The sequence below is a fragment of the Poecilia latipinna genome, unplaced genomic scaffold, assembly GCF_001443285.1.
Source record: "Poecilia latipinna isolate Pla-1442-1.1 unplaced genomic scaffold, P_latipinna-1.0 Scaffold719, whole genome shotgun sequence".
NCBI lineage: Eukaryota > Metazoa > Chordata > Actinopteri > Cyprinodontiformes > Poeciliidae > Poecilia > Poecilia latipinna.
The window spans coordinates 69,423-94,724 of NW_015113335.1; the positions used below are offsets into that span (position 1 = coordinate 69,423).

Consider the following 25,302-nt stretch of genomic DNA (forward strand, 5'->3'; position numbering starts at 1 on the left):
AAATAGAGTGAGAGACACTGGTTCAACAAATCAGAAAGGAGAGATAGAGAGAGGTTTCAAGCCTCCATCTGCAGAGAGCGAGTCAGGAGACATGCCTTCTGGCAGGAGCTGAAGAAGACAGCTGTGTTTGGTGTGGTATTTTTAAACGCATCAATGCTGCTCCAATCCCTGCGCCTCGCCTGACCTATTTTTAGCCAGGGCTGGCCATTGTTCTATTTCTGTCACCTGTGAGCCCCGCAGTTGTTGATTCACATGCAAATGAAGCTCGCTCCCTCCTCGGCTTGCATTTCTGCCTGTACGAGGTGCTCAGAGCACACAGCTCTCTCAGCAACTCAGCTTTACGTTCTTCTCTCTGCCCGGACACTTTGAAGGCTGCAACGCAGGAGGGACAGAGGCAGATAAAAGAATCAGAACCTGCTGCCATCTTCCTCCAAACATTGTGTTGATGTTTGGACCAGACTGAAGCAGGACTCCCGGGAGAGTAGCTGCCCTGCCGAGACACACACACGGAGAGAGAGATAGAGAGAGTGTGTAGTTTTCGTGTTAGAGCTCTACAGTCGGAGTAGTTCCTCAGAGGAGGAGGCAGAGGAAGGGAGAGAGTCGCCCGTCGTCGTGGTCTCTCCCCCCCCCACCCTGAGTTTCTGAGGGGTGGCTCTTGGTGACAGGAAACGCAAGGCTGGCGATGAGACCTGAGCGCTGACTGGAGTATGCTGCAGACGATTTACGAGGGCGAGTCAAGTTTCTCCACAACAGAGGGGCGCGTCGGACACCAGCAGCTCCTCAACCAGAGCAAGATGCACAACATGAACAACTCAGGTGATCTCACGCTCCGCTGTCTCTGCTCATCCTAAGGAGTCCTCTCTGTCCTCCTGCTTTTCCTCTTGTTTTGCTTTCCCCCCAAATCCCTTCCGCCCTCCGTGCTTCCCATGCACATATCCACTCCATCTTTCTGTCTCACTCTCTCAACTCGTGCGCTTTTTTTTTTTTTTTTTCCGTGGGAGACATCTCAGCCCACTTGGAGCAGAAACTTTTTTTCCCCCCCGAATCAAGGTATTTTCTCTGACATACATTGCTGTGTGAATTGTTTTTCTGTGTGGGCTTCTGAAAATAAGTGCTTTTTTCGTCCCTGTTGACTTAAATCAGAAATGGAGTTAACTCTGTTCAGCTTGCTTGTAGCTCACTGAAATGACTCACTGTGAACATGACAGGGATGTTGGGTTTTGCAAGCTTCCATGTCAGCGTGCACTTTTGAGGGAACAGGAAGGGAAAAGTTACAGAGACACTGAAAGCAGGGGGGGGGCATGTAAAAGGTTTCTCTTTGGACATTTACCACCAACTCGGTATCTGTTCTATGTTGGGCTTGGGACTTGAATTGAAGAGTTCACAGCTGACATCAGAATGAGTAACATCTACTTACTGTATTGACTCAAGAGCGACATGAGTCCCACTTTTTTTTTTTTTTTTTTTTTTTTTTTTTTTTGGTTTCCCTATGTGACTGCCGAGAAAACTCAAAAGTATCTTTAGAAATTATGACAGAGTTGAAACTGTGTGCTGTGTGAAAACATTATCCTACAGTTGCGTAACTTCATAAAAAAAAAGAAGAAATAGAACAACGCAGAAGGGTTTTAACGAGCTTCTTGCCTGTACACTTACATTTTATAGCTACCTTTTAAATTGGCTGTAAATCTTTTAGTATTAACCCAGCCAGCATGCCTAGGTGGGACCCATGTGGGGACAAGGAGGGCAGACTATATGGGTCCCATATGGGTTTGTCCGCGGGTTCCACGATGGCCCCACATGGGTTTGCCCATGTAGGGCCACAGCCCACATGGGTGCTACATGGGCCCTAATTGGACAAAACCCATGTGGGCCACCACCATATAGGGCCCATGCAGGGCCCATGTGGGCTCTGGCCCTACATGGGCAAACCCATGTGGGGCCATCGTGGAACCCGCGGACAAACCCATATGGGACCCATATAGTCTGCCCTCCTTTTCCCCACATGGGGCCCACCTAGGCATGCTGGCTGGGTAAAGTGAAAATAGAGTGGATTCGAGATAGTTAAGAAGGAGAGACGGAGCGTCAACTCCCACTGAATGTACCTGGAGCCTTACGGATCTTCTATAACCATCGGGCTATAGAAGAAGGGATTTCTTCTATTGTCTTGCGGCTTGTGAACCAAACAAGACCCGTAGAGCGCAAGCACTTGAATTCAGGCTCCTTGCTTATTCTGTGGGTCAGCTATTCTTAGGTGAGTTATTTTCAGCTTATGGCATTAGCCTGCTAAGATTAGGCGTCTGTGCGCGTTATCATTCCATCTCGCATGCTCCTGATATAACAGCGCCTCAGAACAGATATTAATAGAGAATTCTGCCGTTTGCCTGTTTTAATTTGTTTTTTTCCCCCCACTTTAGAATAAACCACATGACGATGACTAACATTATCTGCACAAAGAAACGTCTCTGTGTAGAACTGAGTGAGTTTACTAGGTTTCTCTGGCTGTTTTGTTCGCAGCAAGACATCAGTCAAAATGTTCTAATAGTTTTATGTTTATGTGGTCTTGTCACGAAAGGAGCGTGTGAAGAAGCTCCAGTGTCGATTAAGTAGCTTATTTGTGATGTGTTGGTCTGAAACACAGTTCTGATCCGTCTTCCCTCCTTTTATCACACTTCAAGTGGATCAGAGAATAAAAGGGCTTAATCACAATTTCAGATTAGCATCAGGACCAATAAGATTCTTTCCAAAGAAAAAGAAAAATATCCACAGATGGGTTCTCAAACAGAACAGAGAAATGAGTGAGTTTCCCCTTTTGCTTAAAATATCGTACAAATTTCCAAATTTCTCCAAAAAACCCCCCCAAACCTTTCAGAGAAGAACAATGCAAAACCCTTCAAGTCCACTCATCTACGTCCTGGACCTATTCAGGTAGCGTGCGTTTGAAGTGCTTACCACAGAAGAGATGGTGCAAAACAACACGCATAGAATGGGTTTTAGCGTCAGCACTGCCAGAAAACTGCATAATTTAGGAGTAAAAAGATTCCGATGACAAAAGAGCTGCCATAAATACCCTAGACATTTCTAAATTCCTCTTCCTGTTGTTGTAAAATTCATCCTTAGAAGAGCATAGTTCACTACTATCAACGTTAGGGGACCTCTTTTTCCCCGTTGAATGGATTTCTGTGGTTCATGGAATGCTAAAAATGGAAAGAATGACCCATTTTACTAATAAATAGATTAGGAATTTACTGATTATGCAGAGTGAAGCGAATGTTGCGAGCATGTAGAGCAGCGGATCTCAAAACTTTTCGGCTTCCGGCCTGCAAAAAAAAAACAAATGTGGAAGTAACTTGTGACCTAGACTATTGGTTGAGTATGTAAATTTTACGTCAATTAAGCTGGTATGACTTTTGATATGGCATTTAAAGCATGAACACGTTTTACAACTACTATTTTAGTTGTATTCCTGACTAGGATTCCAAGTCCGCACACTTGTCAGATTTTGTCCCCAAGCATCGGGGAAAACTGCTGCAGAGTAAAGGAGCGTCCTACAAAAAGAGCATTTCCTAAACGTCAGTCGTCTGCTCGATTCTCTTTTATTGCTCGTGTTTGTCATACTTTGTATTGTGTGTTATTGTTGTGTAAATAATTAGAGGTAACAGCAGGACAGGAGACAACTGAACGCTTGGCTTCCTTCAGTCAAAGAGCCGTGGTGGCACTGCTTTGCTCTCTTTGTTAGCAGACAGCCTCCCTAACCACAGCTCTGGCTCAGCTGCAAGGACGAGCCTGCAGTCTTAAAAATAAAGACCTGTTTCCTGCTTTAGACATACCAGCTGCTCAAAATAACAAGGCACTTAATGAGAGATCCAGCACCACATTGCAGTCCCAAGCATCGGCTTATTTTTTTTTTATATTCTTTGCCCTCAAACATCTTCTGTATCTCTGTTTCTATTTATACTGGCAGACGGGGGAATTTAGATAAGCAGCCCCTCTCTATTTCAGTTTAAATGCTCACATACATTCATGTTTACAGCATAACCAAGTGTGTTCTTAAGTCTTTGTGGCAAAAAAACTGAAAATTACTGCTGCTTCAAGTAGAAAATACCTAAAGATAGATAGGTGAGCTTTACTTTGTACTGATGGAAATGAAGTTGCATCACAGCATGTGGTATATTTACTTTTACGTAATTCTCTGGCTGCAAATCAATAACATTTCAAAGTCACATATTTAAGTTTTGCCTTTAACAAACACCAGTTTGAGGCGATGGTGATTTTGTTCAACATTAATGAGATGCTATCAATCAAGTGCTGGAATTAGCTTTTTTCTTGGGTGACTAATCAATGATCACCAGGTCAAATACTAAGAAATCAGATCTTCTTCTTCCCCAAATTTTTAGATAAATTCAGTCTATGAATTCGTTAGCTACTGCTCTGTTGTCTGTTTTTTTTTTTTTTTAAATGGAAAAGGAAGATCAGCTCAAGGTTATAATTTCATTCATAAATGGAGACGGTCTTCTAACTTTTTGGCAATCATTTTGTAAAATTAAAGAACCTGCCTGTATTCCATCTGTCATTTGATGTGATGTAAAAAATGGCATTGGTAAAAAATTAGAATCAGATCTCAAGAATATGAGAAATCGACATCGACTAAGAAACGCTTGAGGAATGAGTCTCTGTTTGATATCAAAATGCCGCTCCATTTAATCTCTGAAATAGTTTTCTCGGAAATATCTGCAGATCCAACCGATGAAACAAGATCCTAATGTAGGCTGAAGAGCTTAAATGATTTTAGCCTGTTTGTTCTTTTTTTAGAAGATTTGCTAAGATTCGGTCGTGTTCAGGGAGGCATGGTGATGCTTCAGCCACATAAAAACTTGTTAAAGTGAAACGTTGCGTTCCAACCCTCTCACGTGCAGTAGTAGCATAACGTCCCTTGTGATGTGTGTTTCTTTCTTGGATGGGAACCTGCTAATGTGGTCTGAGGCAAAAAAAAGAAAAAAAAAAGGCAGCCATCCAACATCTTAAATTAAGGCTGTGATTGTCACTCTAAGCACCAGCAGGACTAATGAGAGACAGATTGGTTATAGGAATAAACACGTTGGAGACACTGGTGGTGCGATGCTGCAGTGGGAGTGTGGTCACAGGCAATGAGTCACCCTATATCCCCTTGGCAGGACCTCTGCTGGGAGAGGAATTTGGGCACGGTACAGGGTGCTTGTTGCTCCTCCTGTGCTAAAAACAAATTTGGGAGCTGTCATTCATAAATCTCTTGTTTACCAACGTCTACTGGTCCTTCTGTGCACTTTCCACGAATCAAGCGGCACCCAGTATGAAGTGTTCCCTGTAGGGGAGGAGGTCAATGTCACAGACTGGACCGCTGTCCCAGAACGCACAGACGTTTTTTTATTTTTATTCTTTATTGAGCAACAACTTCAGAAATTAGCTAAAAGTTATGTAAATGTGACACTGCGTTTTATTTTTGCCTGTGTTAAATCGAGCGGGTGGCCTCACAACTGTGACACGCTTTTTGCATGTGGTCTATATTAAGACCCTGCTCAGAAAAACATTTAAAATTAGCCTCCGCTTCTGGTAGTTCTGCTTTCTCCTCTGCCTGTAGAGTATTTTTATAATATAGGAACACCAGATTTTCAGTTCAAGTCATTTAAGACTGCAGTTTGAATTGATAAATAAGTGGGAATTTAGTTGGAGGCATTGCAAGTCTGATGTGACGTGTAGTTTGAAAAACGCATCACTAAGCATACCGGTATCCTTGTTTCAATGTCAGTCATGACAAGGGAAGCTAAAAATCACACATATCAAAGATCAAGGCTTTACTGTTGCTATAACAGCGCTTGCTTAAATTTAGGACCTTGTGTTTCCTCATCACTGTCATTATTCAACACGTTGAACTTTAAGCAGACATATGCATATGAGGCTACCGAGGCTTTCCCATCCTGTTAAGCTAAATGGAGAATTTTCTGGTGGAGGCTGCGCTTGATGTGCCGATCAAAGTGGAGATCCTTAATGCCACTCATAGCCAGGATACAGAATAAAATGTGGGATTAATTAGATCTCCCAGCAGGGATTTTATGCCTTTTTTCATCTTTCTTTTTTCTCTTTGGGTAGGGGAGCTATATTTGGGTCTATTAGGTAAAAGCAGCACTAAGGCTGTCTGGCTCCCTGAGCCGTGCTGTGGTTCACAGGTTCACAGCACCCACTACAAAAAAGCTCCTTTGTCAAGTACTTTAAAGCTAAGATTAATATTCCCTGTCAGGAGAGAAGTGCCTGTTCTACAGGTGCCTGTTCGACGTGTCTGCCATGTTGTTGCCCTTCTCTGTCAACCGATTGAAGTTGTTTTTAGAACACAGAGAGGAAAAAATGACAGCGCTGGAGTCCCTTCTGTTTGTCTTCACTTCTTTTGAACACGTTTTAAGTCGCTCTCCCCATTGATTCAGAACCGAGCCGCTGAAGGCTTTTCTAACGTCTCCTCTCATTCTCTCTCCGGCTCGGGACTCCTTTCTTATATAAGAGCTGAAAAAGCTGATATAATAGTCAACATGTCACATCGCACACTGTAGGCAGGAGATGACATGCAGTGAGACTTGATATCTGCAGAACAGGGAGACATAATTACGTCGCCAGCGTTGCCATGGCAGCAGCAAGTTAGGGTGGTGGATACTGGGGAGTGCGTGTGTGTGTGTTTGCGTGTGCGTGTGTGTGCGTAGTGAGTGTTTGTGGGTGGGGGTGAGGGGGATTGTCACAGACTGGGATTGCGCCACTCGCTTTAATGTTTCTATTTTTAATCGTCACTGGCGCACGCACATGGAAGGGTGGCAGAACTAAAAAAAACATGACAAAACAAATGAGCACCAGTGAGATTTACAAGATCAGAGAGCAGAGGGGCACTGCTTTTTTACTCTTTTTTTTTGCTCAGGTCTGCTGTGGATTTTGTCGCTTTTTACAACCTCTGTTTAGATTTATCACAGGGCCTTCACGTGGACATATGTGTAACAATTTATGCAGGCTTAGTTCTTCCTGTAACAGGTGAAGTAATTGCACTCCTGATGATCCCTCAGATGTGACCTCTTGAGAAGATTAAGCCAGTGAAAGGACTCAATAAATCTCCATCTAGCCCCTGGAATTTTAAGTAGATTTTAATAATTGTCCAGCTTTGCCATTAAGGAGATAGAACACAGTCCAGATGCGTCTCTGAACATCGCATCGTATTAGGCTAACTAACCTTTATCCTCTAGATTCAATTACCACAGAAACTACGCAGCCTTTGCGAAAGCATTCGCTTGTTACTTTTTAGCCAAAGTACTTTTACATAATAGTCCAACACAAAATAGCTCATAATTATAATGTGGATGGAAAATGAAACATTGTTCTCCACATTAAGAGAAGATTAGAGAGACTGGCCTAAATGCAAAATGATATGCTTGCCAGAAAACGCTACACATCACCCCAAGTTCACCATCTCCAAGGTGAAACATGGTGGTGGGACATAGAAGCTGGTCAATGTTTATGGAAAGATGGATGGAGCTAAATTACAGAGAAACCCTTTGTGCCTGCGGAAGACTTGAGTCTGGGGAAATGTGGAGGTGGTTGCGTCATACTTTTCTTCTTCTGCAGGCTGCTGAGGCTTCCTGCATACCTACGACCCCATAGATAAAGAGTCTGATCTTGAATGGGATGGTCTATCGTGGCTGTCCAGTTTAAGTCCTCAATGACTGGAGTCCTGCCAGTCTTTGATACGTCTCTGCTTCAAATGGTCCAACTACCTTCACATCACGTCAAAGTTCTAGAGAAGCAAAGCAAAACAAAACAAACAAAAAAAAATGCAGGATTTCAGTCCTTGAGATTAAAATACAACCATGTGCTGGTATGGTCTAAAAAAAGTCCAAACCTAAATACAATTGTGGAACTTTGTAAAGACTTCAAAAGTGCTGTTTAAAAACGGCTCCCCATCCAATCTGACTGAGATTGATCTATTTTGTAAATAAAATAAACAAAATATTTCAGCATTTATATGTGAAGATGGCTGCAAGTGAAGCAAAAGTTGGGTGAACAAGGTAGGGGCAATGAAAACTACGATAAGAAGCATCCCAGTCTTTCTGAGTCTAAATTGTCCTCTGAATTCTGTCAGATCTTCTCTGACAAGTTTCTTTAAAATAAACTTACCCTTCGTTGGGTGATTTGGTTCAGTCATATTTCAACATGTCTCTGTGGCATTTATTGACACTTTCATTGAAGCTGCCATAGAGATACAGTTCAAACAGTACAAGGAAAAATCTCAGCAACAACATCAGTTTTTAAGAATAACAAACCTCATTAGTTTATTGTTATTAAAAAGGAATAGCAAATCTCTCTCGCTCCCTCAATTCATCTGTTGTAAGGTGTCTTGCTTCAGGGGCCTAAATCCAAACTTGTGCTCTGCTTCTCATGTTTGTAAGAAATCCAACCTATGTGCCATCTTCCTTCCTTCCTTTTTTTGTGCTATTATTAATCTCTCTCAAATATATTCAAAATATTGAAAACTGTATTGTAACGATTCAAAATGTGGAAAAAGTTCTACTCCCAAAAGACACTGGACATTGTCCTGGCAACACATCTTAAAATTAATTGAAAATCTTCACTCTCCACATAAGTGCGCACAGGATCAGCCTGATGAAGGCAGATGGGACCAGTTGTGTGAATTAGATGAAAAAGTATAGAGAGGACGTGGAAAATATTGAACAATCACCAATCATCCTCTGTGGAGGAGGACGATAAAGTAAATCTGTGTCTCGCGTTCTTTACTGGCCATTGATTTTTTTATTTATTATTTTTTTTCCGCAGAACAGGCTATATATAGAGACTGGAGACCAAAAGGGGATGCCCTGTCACTTTGTATCAGGCAATTACCCATAATAGAGAGGCACTTCTTACCAATGTGCATGCTGCATTGCCTGTGCTGAAGCATAGAAATGAGAACACCAGGCAGGTACATGAATTTACAAACTCACGCGGGTTCACGGCCCGTTTTTGTCATACATTATTAACGAGAGGAGGAAATATCTGCAGGGTGTTCTGTTGCTGACGGGGAGGAGGACGTTTTTGCAATTATTTGTCTATCAGTGGGAAAACAGATTTCATGTAAATACTTGAAATGGTTGCTTCAACATTTTCTGTCACATGTCTGCCGAGTCTCAAAGTGCACACAGCAGCCCCCGGTGGACTCTGAAATGACGTACGCGAGACTGTTTGTTTATACATGCTATAATCGCAGGCTTTCTAGGATCACGGGAGAGAAAGATTTTCTTTCTCACAGTGAATGTGCACATTTTTCTTTTTTTAATCTCCCTTATAACTGTTCATTTAATTACAGCTGAAAACGGCACAAATCTTACATTTTGTCCCTTTTCTGTGCCGCAGTCGACATTAAGCCAGACGTGCCATTGGCTGTGGAGCCCCTGTCCCCTTTGGACCTACGCACAGACCTGAGGATGCTGGGGCCAGGCTCAGACCCCGGACTGTGGGAGAGGCAGCTCCAGCAGGAGCTGCTCCTCATTCAGAAGCAGCAGCAGATCCAGAAGCAGTTACTGATCAGCGAGTTTCAGAAGCAGCACGAGAAGCTGACCCGTCAGCACCAGGCTCAGCTTCAGGAGCATCTCAAGGTTAGCATTGCACCGAGCAGTAGCGTGGAGGTCAGCATGACAGCAGAAACAACAGAACGCAGCACAGCATGACATAGTGCAGATGCGGTACAAAAATGTGTACCTCAGGACAGCATAAAACGAGTGCAGCAGAAGGAAAACAACTCAGCAGGACTCAAGGTTTTTTGCAACACATTTTATAAAAAAAAAAAAAAACACATCTTAGCTGGAGCGTCGAGTTTTCCACTGCAGCAAAACAAGAAACAACAGACGTTTTTTTAAAAAGCTTCTTTGATTCCACAATTACTTCTGTTCATGCTGATGTGAGCACCGCTTTTCTCAGCTCCAGCAAGAGCTCCAGGCCATGAAGCAGCAGCAGGAACTCGCTGAGAAGGAGCGCCGTCTCGAGCAGCAGCAGCAGCAGCAGCAGCAACAACAACAACAGAACCAGCAGGAAAAAGAGCTGGAGAGGCATCGACGAGAGCAGCACGTCTCCAGCCTGAGCCTCAGGGGCAAGGAGCGCTCCCGAGAGAGTAAGAGCTCGGCACCGTCATCGTCGCGATTTCCTGTCTGTCAGGGGCAAATGTTTCGCAAAACAAAATTAACCGCCCGTGACAAAAGCAATTATATAAGGCTGAACCTTTTCCATTATCTTGAATGCTTACCAGTGGGGTTTATGAAAAATGTACATATAAGAGCTGCATGGAATAAATTTTATAAAATGTTCCCTTCAGTTTACCCACTGGAGCAAGCACCACGTTCTGTCCTAATCCTAAAATGATGGTGTTGTGTAGTGCAGTGTTTTTCCTGGTATGCTTGATTGGACAGTGTTCTTTCCCTGACACTTCATTTAAAATGTCAATTTTTTTTCCTCATTATTTCTGTTATCTATTAAATCCAAAATAAATTAGCATCAGCTCACACAACCCCACCAGATACTGCAAACATGTGAGCTGGTATTTCTTTGCGTTAAATAGTTAATGCTCAGCAGTGACTATGTGAAGGGAAGTGCTTATTCATTCTTGAGCTAAAACACTTCTAAACACTATCACCAAGACATTTAAGAAAGCAGGGTTCGTGTTTAAGACAGCCTCACTAAAATGACTTGATAGTTGCAAGTAAATCACAATTAAATTTGCAAAAGCAAGGACTTGAATGTGAGCAATAAAGAATTAGACTCATTTTATTGCCATTCATAATGAGGACAGGCTGTTAATTTTTGATGTCTCTTGCTCTTGGAGGAAAATATTTCTCAACAGCAAATCAAACTGTCTCATGACTCTGGGGTTGGCTTTAGGCCTCTGATAAAAACTGTTGATGATTGGATGGCACTTATTCAGCACTGATGTCCAGTTCTTCGGTGACCTTTTAAAGCTCAAATTTAGAAGAAATGTCTTCCGATAGCGTGATAAAAATAGTGACAGGTATAACATTTCATTGCTGTTTTTACCATATAGTTAATAATAGACTAGATTTATGACTTTGCCAAGTCAGGTAATGTGAAGCTGTTCTCTGTAACTCTAACCATCTTATGGGGAAGAAACTCACTGCAGAATCACGTATGCAGCAACATTATTGTCCCCCTTTGACCACTAGGGGGAGATCTTCCTACATAAGTGGCCTTCTTAGGTGAGGAGAGGATACTCGGTTACAGGAGTGATTTTGATATAGTCTTGCTGTTGTTTTTAAATTAGGATGCAGGGGAATTACTTTTGTATGTATATATGTGCATCGAGTGTGAAGATCCAGATATTTACAAGTTAGGGTAACCCCAATCCCTTTGGTTCTGCCTTTTGGTCTCACAGGTGCAGTGGCCAGCACAGAGGTAAAGCAGAAACTCCAAGAGTTTCTGTTGAACAAATCTGCAAAGGATCCAGTCACTAATGGAGCCAATCACACTTTCATCCAACATCCCAAACTCTGGTACACGTAAGTGACTTGTATTACTTTTTGGGGAGAAGTTGAATATTTCGGTACATTTTTTTTCCCCCTTTTGAAACCTCCTTTATTTTTTTTAACAGGTCCTCTCACCACGCATCCCTGGACCAAAGCTCTCCACCACTGGGGGGCACATCGCCCACCTGCCAGTACACTCTGCCGTCGCCTATCGAGAGCAAGGACGACTTCCCCTTGAGGAAGACAGGTTTGCTAATCTACACGTGAACACAGCACCAATGTAAAAATCTTCATGCATAAACATCCTCAACATACACAGTTTTCAGAATTTGTTTCCGGAAAATTAAAAGCTTGAAGGACTCGATATATGTTTTTACTGTCGATTCAAGAAAGGTGTTTTTATACTGATGTTGAGGCATTATTAGGGTCAGCATGATACACCTAACTTCAGAAAAACTTTAATTTGTCATATCTGATTATGTAATAATCACTGATAATAATAATTTGCATTCTCACAGTAGTTATCCTGCGCCATTTTTGTTCCTACATGTTTCCACACAAATAATTTAAAAAGTGATGATGACCTTTTTCTAATGATTTTGTAACCAAGTGTTGTCTATCAGCCTGTTAAGGTGCATTTTTTTGTCGACTGTCAGGTGAATAGTGCAACCTAAGAGCTACTTCCTTTCGTGCTTCAAAATAAAAGTCTCAAACTTAGCACAAAACGGTATTAAGCTTAAGGAATAAGCCCATAACAATAGCCTTGACTTATTTCACTAAACAGTTAAACACAGACGGACACAGTGGATAGTGTTACGTTAGACAGACTCCGCTTTGGCAAGAAATCTTGTGTCAGGAGATCTTGTTGCGTCTCCAGTGCTGGTGTTAATAAGCTGCCGTGTTAATGTCCCCATCAACCACAGCTCGAAGGTGTTTTTGAAGTAGTCCACAGCTAAATTGGATAATTTAGGCAGAATAATTCCTCCTGAGATATGGTGCCTCAAAGCTATTTAAAAAATGTAAACATAAAGTTTCCACCAGAAAAGAGCTCAGGTTTGTTGGTTTAAAGTTGAAGGGAGTTCTCTGGGGATTAACACGGAATTAAAGAATGATCCCTTTCGCTCAGTCGCTCTGATTTTTCTTTTATAGGCGTAAAGGTTTGCAGAAGCAAAAACTTCATAATTTGGCTATGAGGTCACCAAATACAATGTGTTTTCTCATCCTCTGCGGCTTGTCATTTTGCACATCTGCACAATTTGAATATCAAGCAGAAGGAATTATGTAAAGTAATGTCACATCACATCAGAAAAGAATCTTAAAAGGTAATTACAAACTTTAAAAGATGACTTCTTTTTGACCCTTTGTAATATGTCCACAACACATGAGTTTCTCATCTAAAATACTAATAAATATCCTTTAAAACTAACTTTGGGATTCACAACACATTTTAGTTAAGAGAAAAATCTTAGAATTTAAATTTACATTTAAATTTAAACTTGGTTTCTCTGCCTTAATCCTGTGCACTGACAAAACCCTTTTGACTCTGTGGAAATAGATTCCTGAATCTATATGTGGTCATTTCCTGCTCAGGGCCATCCTCCCCCACTTCCTGTCGATCTTTATTAAAGTCCTCTGAGAGTTTGGCACACGAGAGAGGGGACGCACACAAAGGTAGTTTTGTTCCCATTGGTTGTCGCAGATAACTGATTGGCAGGTGTTGCAGACTTGAAGCTTGCGCAGGCAGGATGAACCCTGACAGGACTGTTTGTTTAAGAAAAGGCAGCTCTCTTAAAACAAAGTAGAGGCGACTCGGAACGCTCCGTGTCAGACTCCCCACTGCTTCACCTCACCAAACTTTTCCTGTATGACTTTGAGATTCACAAAATATGTAATTTGTTCCTAAAAAACTTACAAAACATTTGTATTTTTTTTTTTTGTGACGACTTACCTGAAGTCAATTTTATTCTATCTGTTTAGGTGGCATGTTCTGATCTGGTAGCCAGTTATTGCTTTAAATTGCATGTGAACCATATGGCACTTGCTTTCATGTCTTCTCTTAAGGGCCCCACGTACTTATAGCCACATTAATCCCTATAAATGCAAAGCGTCACTGACACTCTTGTGATTCTCTCATGCACCCAAAAAGCAGCTTAAAGACTGCCACGTGACTTACATGTTACCTTTGCTTATATCCTCTTTGTTTCAATTCCTGGAATTAGAATAGACTCGGCTGACAGCACGTGATAGTCTGTGGTAAGAATAGTTGTGGCTGAGCAGTAAAAGCTGCATCTCCCCAACACACCCCACCCTCCTCTACTCTGGTCTTGACCCACTTACCAGAAGTGTGTATTCAGCAGGTGTGGGAAAGATTTTCCAAAATAGTCCTGCAAAAGGTAAAACTGTCCACCACAAAGCATTAGGCTGTATGTTAAAAACTTATGTTTAAAATTTTATATGCGTATTTTTGTGTGGACCAACATGTTTTTTTAGCTGTTGAGAGGTGGGTTGGGGATGTCTTTGTCACAAATTAGGTCCTTGTAGACCAGTAATACTTTTGTAGACTGGTGTTTTCTTGCAAGTTTACAACAACTCATTGAGGACATAAAAAAAGCTCCTATTCTCAATGAATTCAGTTCAGTTAATTGCCAATCATTGTTATTTAAATCTAATATTTGGCGATACTAAGTATTCAAAGTTATTATGTGGTTGGTGAGAACAATATCCTCTGTTTTGGTTATTGGAATAGAGTATTCTTTGTGTCATCCATTGTTGCTGCATTGCCAAGACCTGATTGCAGGGCGAGTAACTGGTCTGAATAACCTGATTGGATTGAAAAAAGCAAAAATGCAAAGTGTTATGAGCATAGCAGTGAAAATCGATGTTATATTTCTGAAAGGAAGGATGTTAACCGCTAACCTTGCAATTATATCCATCTATCTATTATCCATACCTCATTATGCTTTCACAGTAATGTAAAATAAACTAACTTGTCCTATTTTTGCTGTCAAGCAGAGGCTAAATTAGGAGGAGACGGTTCAATTTATTCCAACACATACAATGGAAAAAAAATATATATGCATACTTGGAGAGCAAAAAACTTTATTGGAAACCAAGATTTGTGTTACCAATACAAATCTTGGTACAGAGTTGGTTCCTGTTTGCACTGTGAGGATACATGTACTAAAAAGAGGTGCATGTGTCTGTCAAACTGTTTCTCTGACAAAGTTCTGCTTGCAGCTGATTGCTGATATAAAGATACTTCCTGATCCAGTTTAAACTGGATTCCTGGCTAAGTTGTTTATGTTTAGACATGACACCGGTTCATCCGTTTTTGTAGGTCACATTTAATGGACTTACTAAATAAACAAAGGCATTCCTAAGTAACTGACTGAAAATAAGTTTTTAAACTGTTTAAGGTCTCTATCTCTCTCTCTCTCTCAAAAAAAAAAAGAAAAAAAAAGAGGCAAACTTGTTTTCTCTTTGAGGGACTGTAACTTTGGTTATTAAGCTTATGTCTGTAAAAATACAGAGCAGCATTACTTTTAAACTATTCAGCGTTAGTTTAAAAATTGATGTCAGCAAAATGCTCAGCTGGTGTTCTGTTGTACACAAAACTAAATTTTGCAGAGAGCCATCTGCCCAGATCCCAGCTTTAATAAAGAATCACTAATAGAGATGGCTGGGCTATACATCTGATTAACCACAGATAGGCGGACCACTAATGACACTGATTTATGATTGCAACATATTGTAGCATTTCTTGTGCCAGACGAGGTTTCGTTGCAGAAGTGACCCAGGTGTTCAGCATGCACGCTTTGCCGTAGCCTCCTGTTGCTCCCACCGTGCGTCAGTGTATTTTTATTTGATTATTTCTCCATAGAGACATGTAAGAAAGTGTTTGTTCATGCGCTGCTGTCTGCGTTCCCGTGGCGACCAATTGGGATGCGTAGCTTGGTGGCAGTGGCGTGTAAAAATAGAAAGCAATCAAGGCGGCAGGGCGTGAAGCAAATTCATATGACTCCCAACAGCGATCTCTCTCCATTTATCTCTGCTGCCTCCTTTCTTCCGCCCTCGCGCTCTCTCTCTCTCTTTTTTTTATTATTATTATTCTACCTCACACCCACAGGATTGGAGGTCTGTATTAGGGAAGACGGTTTTGCTGCTTTTGACAAAAGCCAAAAATAGCAGCGTGCGACCCACTCTCTTCGCCTTGCCCCTTCTCTCCCCTCCCCCCACCGCCATCACCATCACCCTCCTCCTCCCCCGCAGTGTTTCCACATCATAGTTGCACTTTCCTATGTGTAACCGTATGATGTGCAAAACAGGAAAGGCCTATTTAATTATTGATCAGAGTTAAATAATTGAAACAGGTTGGCTATTGTGTAATAGAAGGGTTTTACATAACTGTAATACATCTCTCTGCTTTGGCTTTCAGTCCCGAAAAAAGCAACTTATCCATTCTGCATGTTGTTTGAGTATGTAAAAGTAACTGTGGGATTTCACTTGGAAGTCTGCTATTCTTGAGACATAACCGGACGACTAAACAGGAGCATGGTTCACCAGGCGAACACAAACGCTTTCTATTTTTATTTATAAACCAATTAATTCTTGCAAAATGTAAAACTTTGTTTTTATTCAACCTGCAATCACATCCTTTTCAAACATGACAGGTTTTTTTTTTTTTTTTTTTTTCTAAACTAATAGCAGGTGTAAATGTACATTAAGGTTTGTTTTCCTCTGTCCCAATTCTACGTACATTGCAGCGCTGGTTTTCTTTAGCTACCTCCATCTTCTCATCAACTTTTCTGGACGTTTCGTGGTTTTGAATGGTCTCTTCAAAGTGATGTGCAGTGTTAGTTCTTTGCAACCCGCCATGAGACGATGTATTTTCATTTGATTATTTCCCCATAGAGACATTTGAGAAAGTGATTGTTAAAGCAAAAAGCATTTTGCTCATATGATGTTTCAAGATAATATTTTATTTCCTAACCCACATTTAAGCTTCTCCACAACTTTTTCCCTGACCTCGGCCTTCGTGAAGCCGTATGTTCCCGAATTTGTGGTGTTCAAAAAAAAAAAAAACTAGATGGTTGCACTGGATTGCATTTGGGGGTATCAGAGTAAAGGAAAACTGTTCATTACTTTTCACAGTTGCACACTAAATTGTGTTGGTCTGTCATAAAATTATTCCTGTTTGTGGTTATAATGTGAGAAAACGCAAAAATAGTTTGAGGGGTATATATGCTCTTATGAAGCACTTCATAAATCAGTGTCAATTGTTGATGAATTAAGGCAAGATCTTATCTGATGCAACTGTTGTTGACTTTCTATTAGTAGTTAATAATCATCCATCACGAGAAGGCCAGAAAGTTGGTCTTGGACTAAATTTCTGCTGAAAGAAATTCAACCCTGTTAAATTGAGGCTTTAAAATGATTTGATTATCCTAAGTATGACAACATGCCAATATTCCCTCAAGTTCCCTAAACCCCTCATAAAAACCAGATGGAAACTCTTTACTCAACGTGTCTATCGTGACAGATATTGCATTGGCATTATGACGCGGTCAGCCGTGTGTTCGGACTCGATACGTTTGGTCCCGCCTCTGGTTTGCATTAGGGCGACGGGGGATGTGGAGGAAGCCTGAAACATCTGCCATGTTTTTGTGTTAGTTTAACTGTTGCTACTGTATCAGGCTGTGGTCACCAGGGCGGCAGGTAGCAGACTCTTTCACTTTGAGCCTGCGTGTTGCTCGACCTAATGTAGTCCAGATGATGTGGAAATGGGTCCAATCCTGACTCACTCAAGACGTAGCTGGACACTGAAACGGTAGCATGTCAAAACATGGCAGCGTTGCCGTTCTTTCTCCTTTTGTTTTTGGATTGATAACTGTGGGAGTGGAAAGGATCGTACAGTCTGACTCTTGGCATAACGCAGCGAAGCAGTCGTGCTTTACTGGAAGGTTTGATTCTCCTTGCAGAGTTGTATGCCATACAGAACGCCTGTCCTTTTTGTCCTGCAGCGTCCGAGCCAAATCTGAAGGTACGATCCAGACTGAAGCAGAAGGTGGCAGAGAGGAGAAGCAGTCCAATGCTGAAGAGAAGAGATGGAAACATCATTACTCCGTACAAAAAGAGGGCTTTAGAGATTATGGGTATGCCTCACTCAGTCACTGAAGCAGCCAATACACAAATATGTTTTTTTTTGTGTGTGTGTGTTCTGTGTCATGTTAGATTAACGTTACATTAGTTGTTTTTGTGTACTTGTTTAGATGATTGAACACAGCTCAGAGTGTTGACGATGCAAACTATTGATGTCTCGTAGATTCAGCCCCAACTAACAGCGCCCCTGGGTCTGGCCCCAGCTCTCCCATAGGGGCCTCTAGTGCCTTGGGGGCTGAAAATGGACCCTCCTCTCTGCCTACAACGACAAAAACTGAGGTAAGTGTATAAATTGTGCGCAGGAAGATTGGTAAATTGTTTTGAACATGGCATAAAACATTCGGTTCTTGCAGCCATAAAAGTGGACAGCTGCCCTCTGCTTGTTACACGTCACTGAGAATGATCTCCATGACGACATTAAAGAGACACAACTCGACCCACATGACTTATTTCCCCTCTTTACCTTCATAAAGTTGATGCTACAACTTAAATACAGTCCTGAACACATAGGTATCAGAATTAAAGATGTTAAAAACATTAAAAAATTACTACTTTTGCATTATTTTTTACACTGAAACTATGCAAAAAATTACATTTTAGTTCAATACCTTTTCCAGTGATATAAAAAAAATCCATATTGGACAAACAGTTCTTTAGAAAGTCACCGGTTGCGTTGTCTTTTCATAGGGTTCAGACTGCATTTGCGTGAGCTGCTCTGATTCCTGGCTGAGTTACGGACTAGTACTCGCCTTAGACTGAGCTCACAGTACTGGCCGTTATAATATTTGACAGATATGACACATCTCCGAGCGATCCTAACAGAGCAGCTGTGTTTGCCTTCGCATTGCTGTTTATTCTCCAAGGGACCTCCAGTGACACGGAGAGAAGGGAGAGACGCCCTGACAGACACCAGGTTGAAGCTTGAGGCTTGGGGAGACGTTCAAACTGGGGATTTTAATTGATATCCCAGGCGCTGGTAGCCAAAAGACACCCACACGCTAACAACATAAACATGCAGGATTTGCTATTGTATAGGCCTGAGTCGAGGCTTTCATGAAAGTCTCTGGTGGACTGCAGGGATCCCCCATGGACTCCATGCCTGTTGCAAAAGCAAGGAGTGTTTGTGCACCGTTACATTAGGTATCCTTTTTCAGAGGGAAAGAGTCCCTTGGGTCAAATACGGGCCGGATATCCACATACAGGTCACCGAGTACTGGTAGGGGTTGGAAGGATAAACATGGCTGTTCCAGAACCACATGCTGCTCCGCTGCTCTGCTGGGTACAGGAAGTATACCCCAGTGCTGATGTTCTCTGAGAGAGAAGCCTGAAGGTGGGGACTGGGAAGCTGAGAAACTTCACTTTGGGCTTAGAAACCTGCAGAAACTTTAATTTTTGTGAATTGAGGCTGATTTCATTCTGTGCGGGTCTGAAAAACCTTTGCCGCCATCAAACAAACAAACAAAAAAAAAAACTTGCAGAAAAATGCACTTTCTCCTGTCATAGCACATTTACATTCATGCCACTTATCTTGTTTCCTTTTGAAACTGCCTTCAGTGCAATCTTTAGATCTGTCCATCCACTTAAATCTGTCTCTCTCGCTCTCTTCTGCCTGTTTGATGCAGAGGTGGCCTTCCCAGCCAAGACTATTCCGACCCGAGGGCTCCGTGTCCATGCTGAGCTTGTACACATCTCCATCCTTACCCAACATCTCCTTGGGGCTCTCTACTACACCCACACCAATTAGTGTGAGTATGAATACCGCGGACCTTCCTGCATGATATTTCACAGTTGTACGACACTGTGGCCGTTTTTGTGGATGTGAGGTATTCATCTCAGTGTGGGAGCTTTGAAACCTGCCATCAGTGGCTTTCTGGACTCTCTTTATGACCGCAGGGTCACTGACCTGTGGCCCCAAATGATTTTATTGGGCTTAGATAAATATTGTGCTGCAGTGTCTTGTGTCAAGCATGCTCTTATCCTCCCCTGTTACCTCATTAATCACGGCTTTTAAAAAGCCCCGTTGCTCTCAAGTGCAGCTCCCGATAGCCTGACACAAGATATATCATCCTTTGCATAGTGGCACATTCCACAAAATATTCATCAAGTACACACCAACGTCAGAGTTTCGTATTCACTGTTACCTCCATTTTTAATGAAGAGAATTTCTTACTGTCCTTTGTGGAAAATTAGAATATAGAAAAGGTTAATATTGTTTAAATTCATTTACCTTAACTCCCTTCTTTTAGGCTGCTTTGGGCTTAAATGACAGATCGACGGAAATCAAACATGGGTTGCCTGGGCACCTGCTGGGCCCTGTGCCACTTCAGACAGCCCTGGAGTCAAAGGTCAGCCCCAGCCACCAGGCTCTGCTCCAGCACCTCCTCCAGAAGGAGCAAATCAGGCAGCAGAAGATCATCTCTTCTGGTAAGGCTGTTACCTGATTTCAGTCAGCATCTAGTTTCTTCGCACCTCAGAGAAGAACCGAAAAGTGCGTTTTAAGTTAGGATATCATTGAAAGATTCAGAATGTGAGACAAATATTATATAGATTCAATAAAAAAAACAAAAAAACATGTTAATATGTTTAAAGCTTTAGCTAATTTGATGTTTGTCACGTACAGCTAGTGCAGTCTGAGAATGAAGTTCCTCAGAAAATTGGAGAATTAAATAAGACCACAAGAAGAAAAAGTCTTTTTTTTTTCCTGATATAGTGATGTTGGCCTACTGAAAACTATTTTTGTGTGTCTCGAACAGCCTTTGCACTTGTTGGGTCTCCTGTTTCATATATCACTGCATCGTCTGAGGTGTTAAGGAAGCCCAGTTCTCTTTAATACCTTCAACAGACCCGAAACGTCTGACTGCTGTGGCCCCAGAAGCTCCATATCCAGCTGCAGTCTACGTCTTGGAATTTTTTACTTAAACTCCCGAATGAGCTTTGCTACATAATCCTCCGGAGGCAACGGTTATCCCTGTTGCTTGTGCAGTTTTTTTTTTCTGGCACACTTTTTCTTTCCACTCAACTTTCCATTAATGTGCTACAGTATCGCACTCAGTCAGCTTCAGTAACGATGACCTTTTGTGGTTGACCCTCCTTGCATATGGTCTACTGGACAACTATCATGTCATGATTCTGTAGGCCGTAACATATCTGTATTATTTTTGTTTTAAATACAGGTCAAAATTTTAGATTTTTTTTTAAGTTGTACATTCATTGATGTCTATAGCCTCTAGACCTGTCCTCACTCGTTTAAAACAAAGCATATTAGGTGCCCTTCAAAATAAAATGCATGATTTACTGCAGACGTTTTCGTGCACCTGTATTTGCAGCATGACTTTTGGAAAACTTTACCAAGGTGTTTGTCTTCTCCGGCAAGGTCAAGGCTCCATGTCCTCCCACGCTCAGTCCCCTCTGGTCATGAAGGATCGCCCCTCCAGCAGTCGGCCTAAGCTACCAAAACACAGACCTCTGAACAGAACCCAGTCGGCACCTCTGCCTCAGAACACACTGGCCCAGCTCGTCATCCAGCAGCAGCACCAGCATTTCTTGGAGAAACAGAAACAGTACCAGCAGCAGGTCCACATAAATAAGGTGAAAACACTGAGTTTCATGACTTCCACAGTTCTCCTCCTGACATTCAGCGTCCATTCTTTGGTTCTCACGAGGTCGCGGTTTATTGTAGGAAGTTTGGGTTAATCGTTTTAAGGACACAAGTGTGGTTCTATTTTTAGTCATTGTGAGAGAGTATGTGCAGCTCAACTTTGCGGACCTGGCTCATAGTCTTGTTCCACCCTCAAAATCCTGCTGTTATTTCTGTGAACCGAAGAACTTCTGCCTGACTTCAAATGAGGAAGAAATCCTTCCTCTGCAATAATTCTGTTATCGTAGCTTGTGGCATCTGTTCCACTCGCATGCTAACGCTGTGAAATTTAATTCATCTCAGTTCCCATGAAAAAAAAAAAAAAAAAAAAAAAACCCTTGAATGCATTTTGTTCCTCTGTGGCAATATTTGTGTTTCTGCGAGTTGGCCATAGTGACCTGGCTTTACACAGACTGTCATTATTCTGGTGTGAGGTGGCCGATGGCGTGAAAGGCAGCATTGTGTGAGCTCACAAGCTGATGTGTCCCAGGGTTGGGTCCTGACAGAGCCATGGGACCCACAGAGGAGCTCGTACCTAAAAATATTTAAAGAAGCACTTACTGAGCAGCACAATAGAAACTGAACATGTCACAGTTTCTTTGTGCGTTGAAAAAACACGATTAGGAGTGAATTTAAGACACTCTCTGTGAAGCTGACTCATTTGAAAAACAATAGCGTCTTTAGAACCATGTCAACGGGGCCGGCTCTGATCACTCAGGCCAATGAGATTGCAAGTAAATCCTCTTTAAAGTGGAGGTTATAAATGGCCACTAATCGGGGATGAGCCCTTAGTGTTTATTGAGAGGCAGCTCTGAAACATTGCCCTAATTAATTTCCGAGCAGTGGCTTTTGTACGGTTGTTTTTAAACATCCCTCAATTGCTTCTATTTTTTTTCCAACGCTAGCAACGGTGGTGGCGGGAGGGGGAGAGCCGTATTGGAGATTTACAGGAGCTTAGGGATTTTAGGAACAGTTGCGAACAGTTTTCACTAATGCAATGCTAAAGAGGCTAATTCGTATTGATGAAAGGGTATTTATAAAAGGCCTAGATTCTGCAGATAGCAGTGCTGGTTGGTTACTGGCTGACAGGAAGAAGACAACCTGGCTTTGGAGCCCTCTTGTGGGTAAATAATCTGCAAAGGCTGAGAAAGCAAATAATTAAATTCAGTCAGGTTCAGTTTATTTACATGGCACAAATTCATAGCAACTTGTCTTCTCAAGGCACTTTGCAAGAAAATAAGAATCAAATTTATGTAAAGAAATATGCAATCAGATCAATGCAATATTATAGCTTAATAAAGGCATAATAATAATTTACAAACATTCACTCTGAAGTGATCCTATTTTTTAATACAGTACAAGATTAATATAGACACATAAAGAAGAATGGCATCAAACTATATCTGTACTTTCTGGTAATATATGAAATACAAAAAAGAAAAACACAAGCTGATACCTGAGAGTTAAATTTCTCCCTGCTACTATGGATTGTTTATAGTTATGTGACTTGAACAGTTTTCATGAGGAATTATGTATTAAATCCTCTGATGCTAACCTGTTAAAAATGCTCTCCTGGCAAGAGATCACACTTCTGCTATTATGAACTCTAATATTTAAAACAAAAACAAAACCTACACAAAGGTTATTTCCATCCAAGCTGTTATTACTGACGAAGCAAGGAACTAATGCTATTCTACATTTCTGGTCCACAAAGCTGGTATACATATGTACCAAATGGGTAATCAGACCCATTTCTACTGGGACACAGTGTTATTTACCAATTAGGAGACTTCTGTAAGCAGTTGATTGAGCTGAATTGTTTAAAAAAAAAAAAGAACAAAAAGTCAGAGTAAGGAACGCTCAATCCAAACGGACTCCACATTACTTTTTTTTTTTAGTCTAAGAGGAAAAAGGCTATGTATCATCTTTCGTCCTCTTTACTTCAGTGTCTCAATAAAACATCTTAAAGTTTGCGGTTGTAATGTGACCAGATGTGAAAAGGTTCCCTGATATAAATACTTCTTCGTCATCGTATGCTAGACTAGTTCTTTATGTGGTTACAAAGTTTGTGAGGGACTGGATTCCGTTTTCATTTACAAATAGGGCTGCTTTACAAGGCTCATTTAACTAATACGCGCATGGACGCAGGATGTCGGTGTTAACGTCAAGCTGATGTGTTTTGCAGCTGTTGTCCAAGTCCATTGAGCAGCTACGTCAGCCCAGCACGCACCTGCAGGAATCAGAGGAGGAGCAGGAGGAGCAGCAGCCTAAAGAGGAGACGGAGAGCATGCAGGAGGACAGGCTGCCCCCTGGAGGAGTCATTCGGAAGCACACGCTGAGCAGCAGCAGCAGCAGTGGCAGCTCGATCGGCGAGCTCCCAGACGCTCACTGTGGGGTCATCAAGGTCAAAGAGGAGCCGGCTGATAGCGAGGACGAGGCTCTGACCAATCGGCGCCTAGAATCCGAACAGAGCACCTATCTCCACCAGGTCAAAGGGAGACTGGTGATAAGAGCCATGATCTGAGGGGAATGGATGGAGTTGATATCGCCCGCTCACAACGATCACAAACATCTCCACTTGCACGCACGCATACACGTCAGACATCGCACGGTAGACCAGCTCTGTCACAACATATGACCTCCTCTCACTCAGCTGCAGCCTCACTCATCCTATACTGTCAAGACTCTGTTTGTGGTCTCTGTGTTTGTGATCGCTGTAAAATATGTATGTTTCCTTGGTTGTAAATATGAAGACACTTTAGATCTTTCTTTTTAAGAGCCGCTTTGGTCACCTGGAGTCGGCTCGACTGACAAACCTTTATGTACATAATACTGTGGATTTAGCATCAAAGGTGATTTGTAGAGGGAAGCATTAGCAGATGTACAGCTTCGATGAGCCGCCATTCTGTACAATTTTCCATAAAATATTCAAATATTATTAGTCTTTGCTCTTTGTTCTGGAAGCTAAATCCTTTTTTTTTTCATTTTTTTTTTTTCATGAAAACCTGTGACAACATTCACTGTTCAGTGTTTCCCACAGCGGAAATGTGGAATATCTTGTCTTAGAGAGAATGCGCATTTAAAATAATCCTAACAGGGCAGAAACTCGTATTGCAATTTGAAGGATAAAGCACTAAATCCTGGCTTGGGTGTGCAGGCATCTCCTTCACACGCCCCTGGTCTCCATCCCATCCCGCCTTGGAATGATCGCATAGCCAGAGCCCTGCATTAGGTCGAGTTCTTCTCCTTTTCTCCCTGCCCTCCTCCTCCTCCTCCTCCTCCTCTTTCTCCTTCTCCTCCTCTCTGGGTCCAAAATCAAAGCTTAACGGAGTTCCTGCCCAGCTTTCAGCAGAGGAGTCAGACAGGGAGAAAGGGAGAAAGAGAGAGGGTCGGGCAGGAAATGCCTTCAAGAAGCCAGGAGTTGATTCATGTGTGCAGGAATGCTGAGAGAGGAGGACCTAGTGTCGGAGGAGTCCAAGGGGCCAGGCTCGAGAATTGATTTACTGTCAAGACGAATTACAAAGTGAGTGGGGATATGGTTAAGGGACTCCTTTTTTTCTTTTTTCTTTTTAAAGGGAATCGCTTCCTTCATATTCCCCTGCGGCCTGCTTACCTCAACACACAGGGTTGATGTTACTTAAGAAAAAAACAAAAAAACAAAACATGGATGGGACCTTTATTTTAATTTTCCCCAGAAAGTGCCCATTGCAACGTGTATAGTCTGTCTTAAAGTGATCTGTCCAATGTATTTCAGAGTCATGAACCTTCCTGTTTTGTTAGTACTACTGTCGACTAAATGTAAAAAAAAAAAGAAAAGAAAAGAAAAAAAAATCCTACTCCAAGGTTCCGTGTTTGGATTCATGTGAGAAATCAAAACTGTCCGTCTTATGCTGCACAGTCAGATTGTCCGGTTTTAATGTTTTTAGTGTAAGTAAACACAATCAGAACAATGCGAGTCTTGTTCTCCTTCTCCTTTGA

The 25,302-nt window shown here is 41.9% G+C and overlaps 1 protein-coding gene across 4 annotated transcripts; it reads left to right on the forward strand.

Moving 5' to 3' along the window:
- Positions 1–175: 175 nt before the first annotated feature.
- Positions 176–24,973, forward strand: hdac9b (histone deacetylase 9b). Of its 4 annotated transcripts, none has more exons than XM_015045309.1 (11): positions 176–816; positions 9,412–9,653; positions 9,976–10,165; positions 11,438–11,561; positions 11,654–11,775; positions 17,549–17,680; positions 17,851–17,966; positions 19,310–19,432; positions 19,934–20,111; positions 21,061–21,275; positions 23,510–24,973. In XM_015045309.1, exons 1-11 carry the CDS (start codon positions 708–710, stop codon positions 23,846–23,848), a joined length of 1,890 nt encoding a protein of 629 aa, XP_014900795.1. In that variant the 5' UTR covers positions 176–707; the 3' UTR covers positions 23,849–24,973. The 4 variants fall into 4 exon arrangements, with proteins under 4 accessions (XP_014900795.1, XP_014900794.1, XP_014900792.1 ...); XM_015045308.1 differs by having other exon boundaries at positions 179–816; positions 11,429–11,561; XM_015045306.1 differs by lacking the exon at positions 176–816 and adding an exon at positions 823–1,050 and having other exon boundaries at positions 11,429–11,561.
- Positions 24,974–25,302: the final 329 nt, after the last annotated feature.

Coding starts and splice junctions, on each gene's coding strand:
- hdac9b (XM_015045306.1), top strand. CDS start 927: ATGCACATATCCACTCCATCTTTCTGTCTCACTCTCTCAACTCGTGCG. Junction 17,967..19,309: donor CTACAACGACAAAAACTGAG/GTAAGTGTATAA, acceptor TGTTTGATGCAG/AGGTGGCCTTCCCAGCCAAG. Junction 21,276..23,509: donor AGCAGGTCCACATAAATAAG/GTGAAAACACTG, acceptor TGTGTTTTGCAG/CTGTTGTCCAAGTCCATTGA.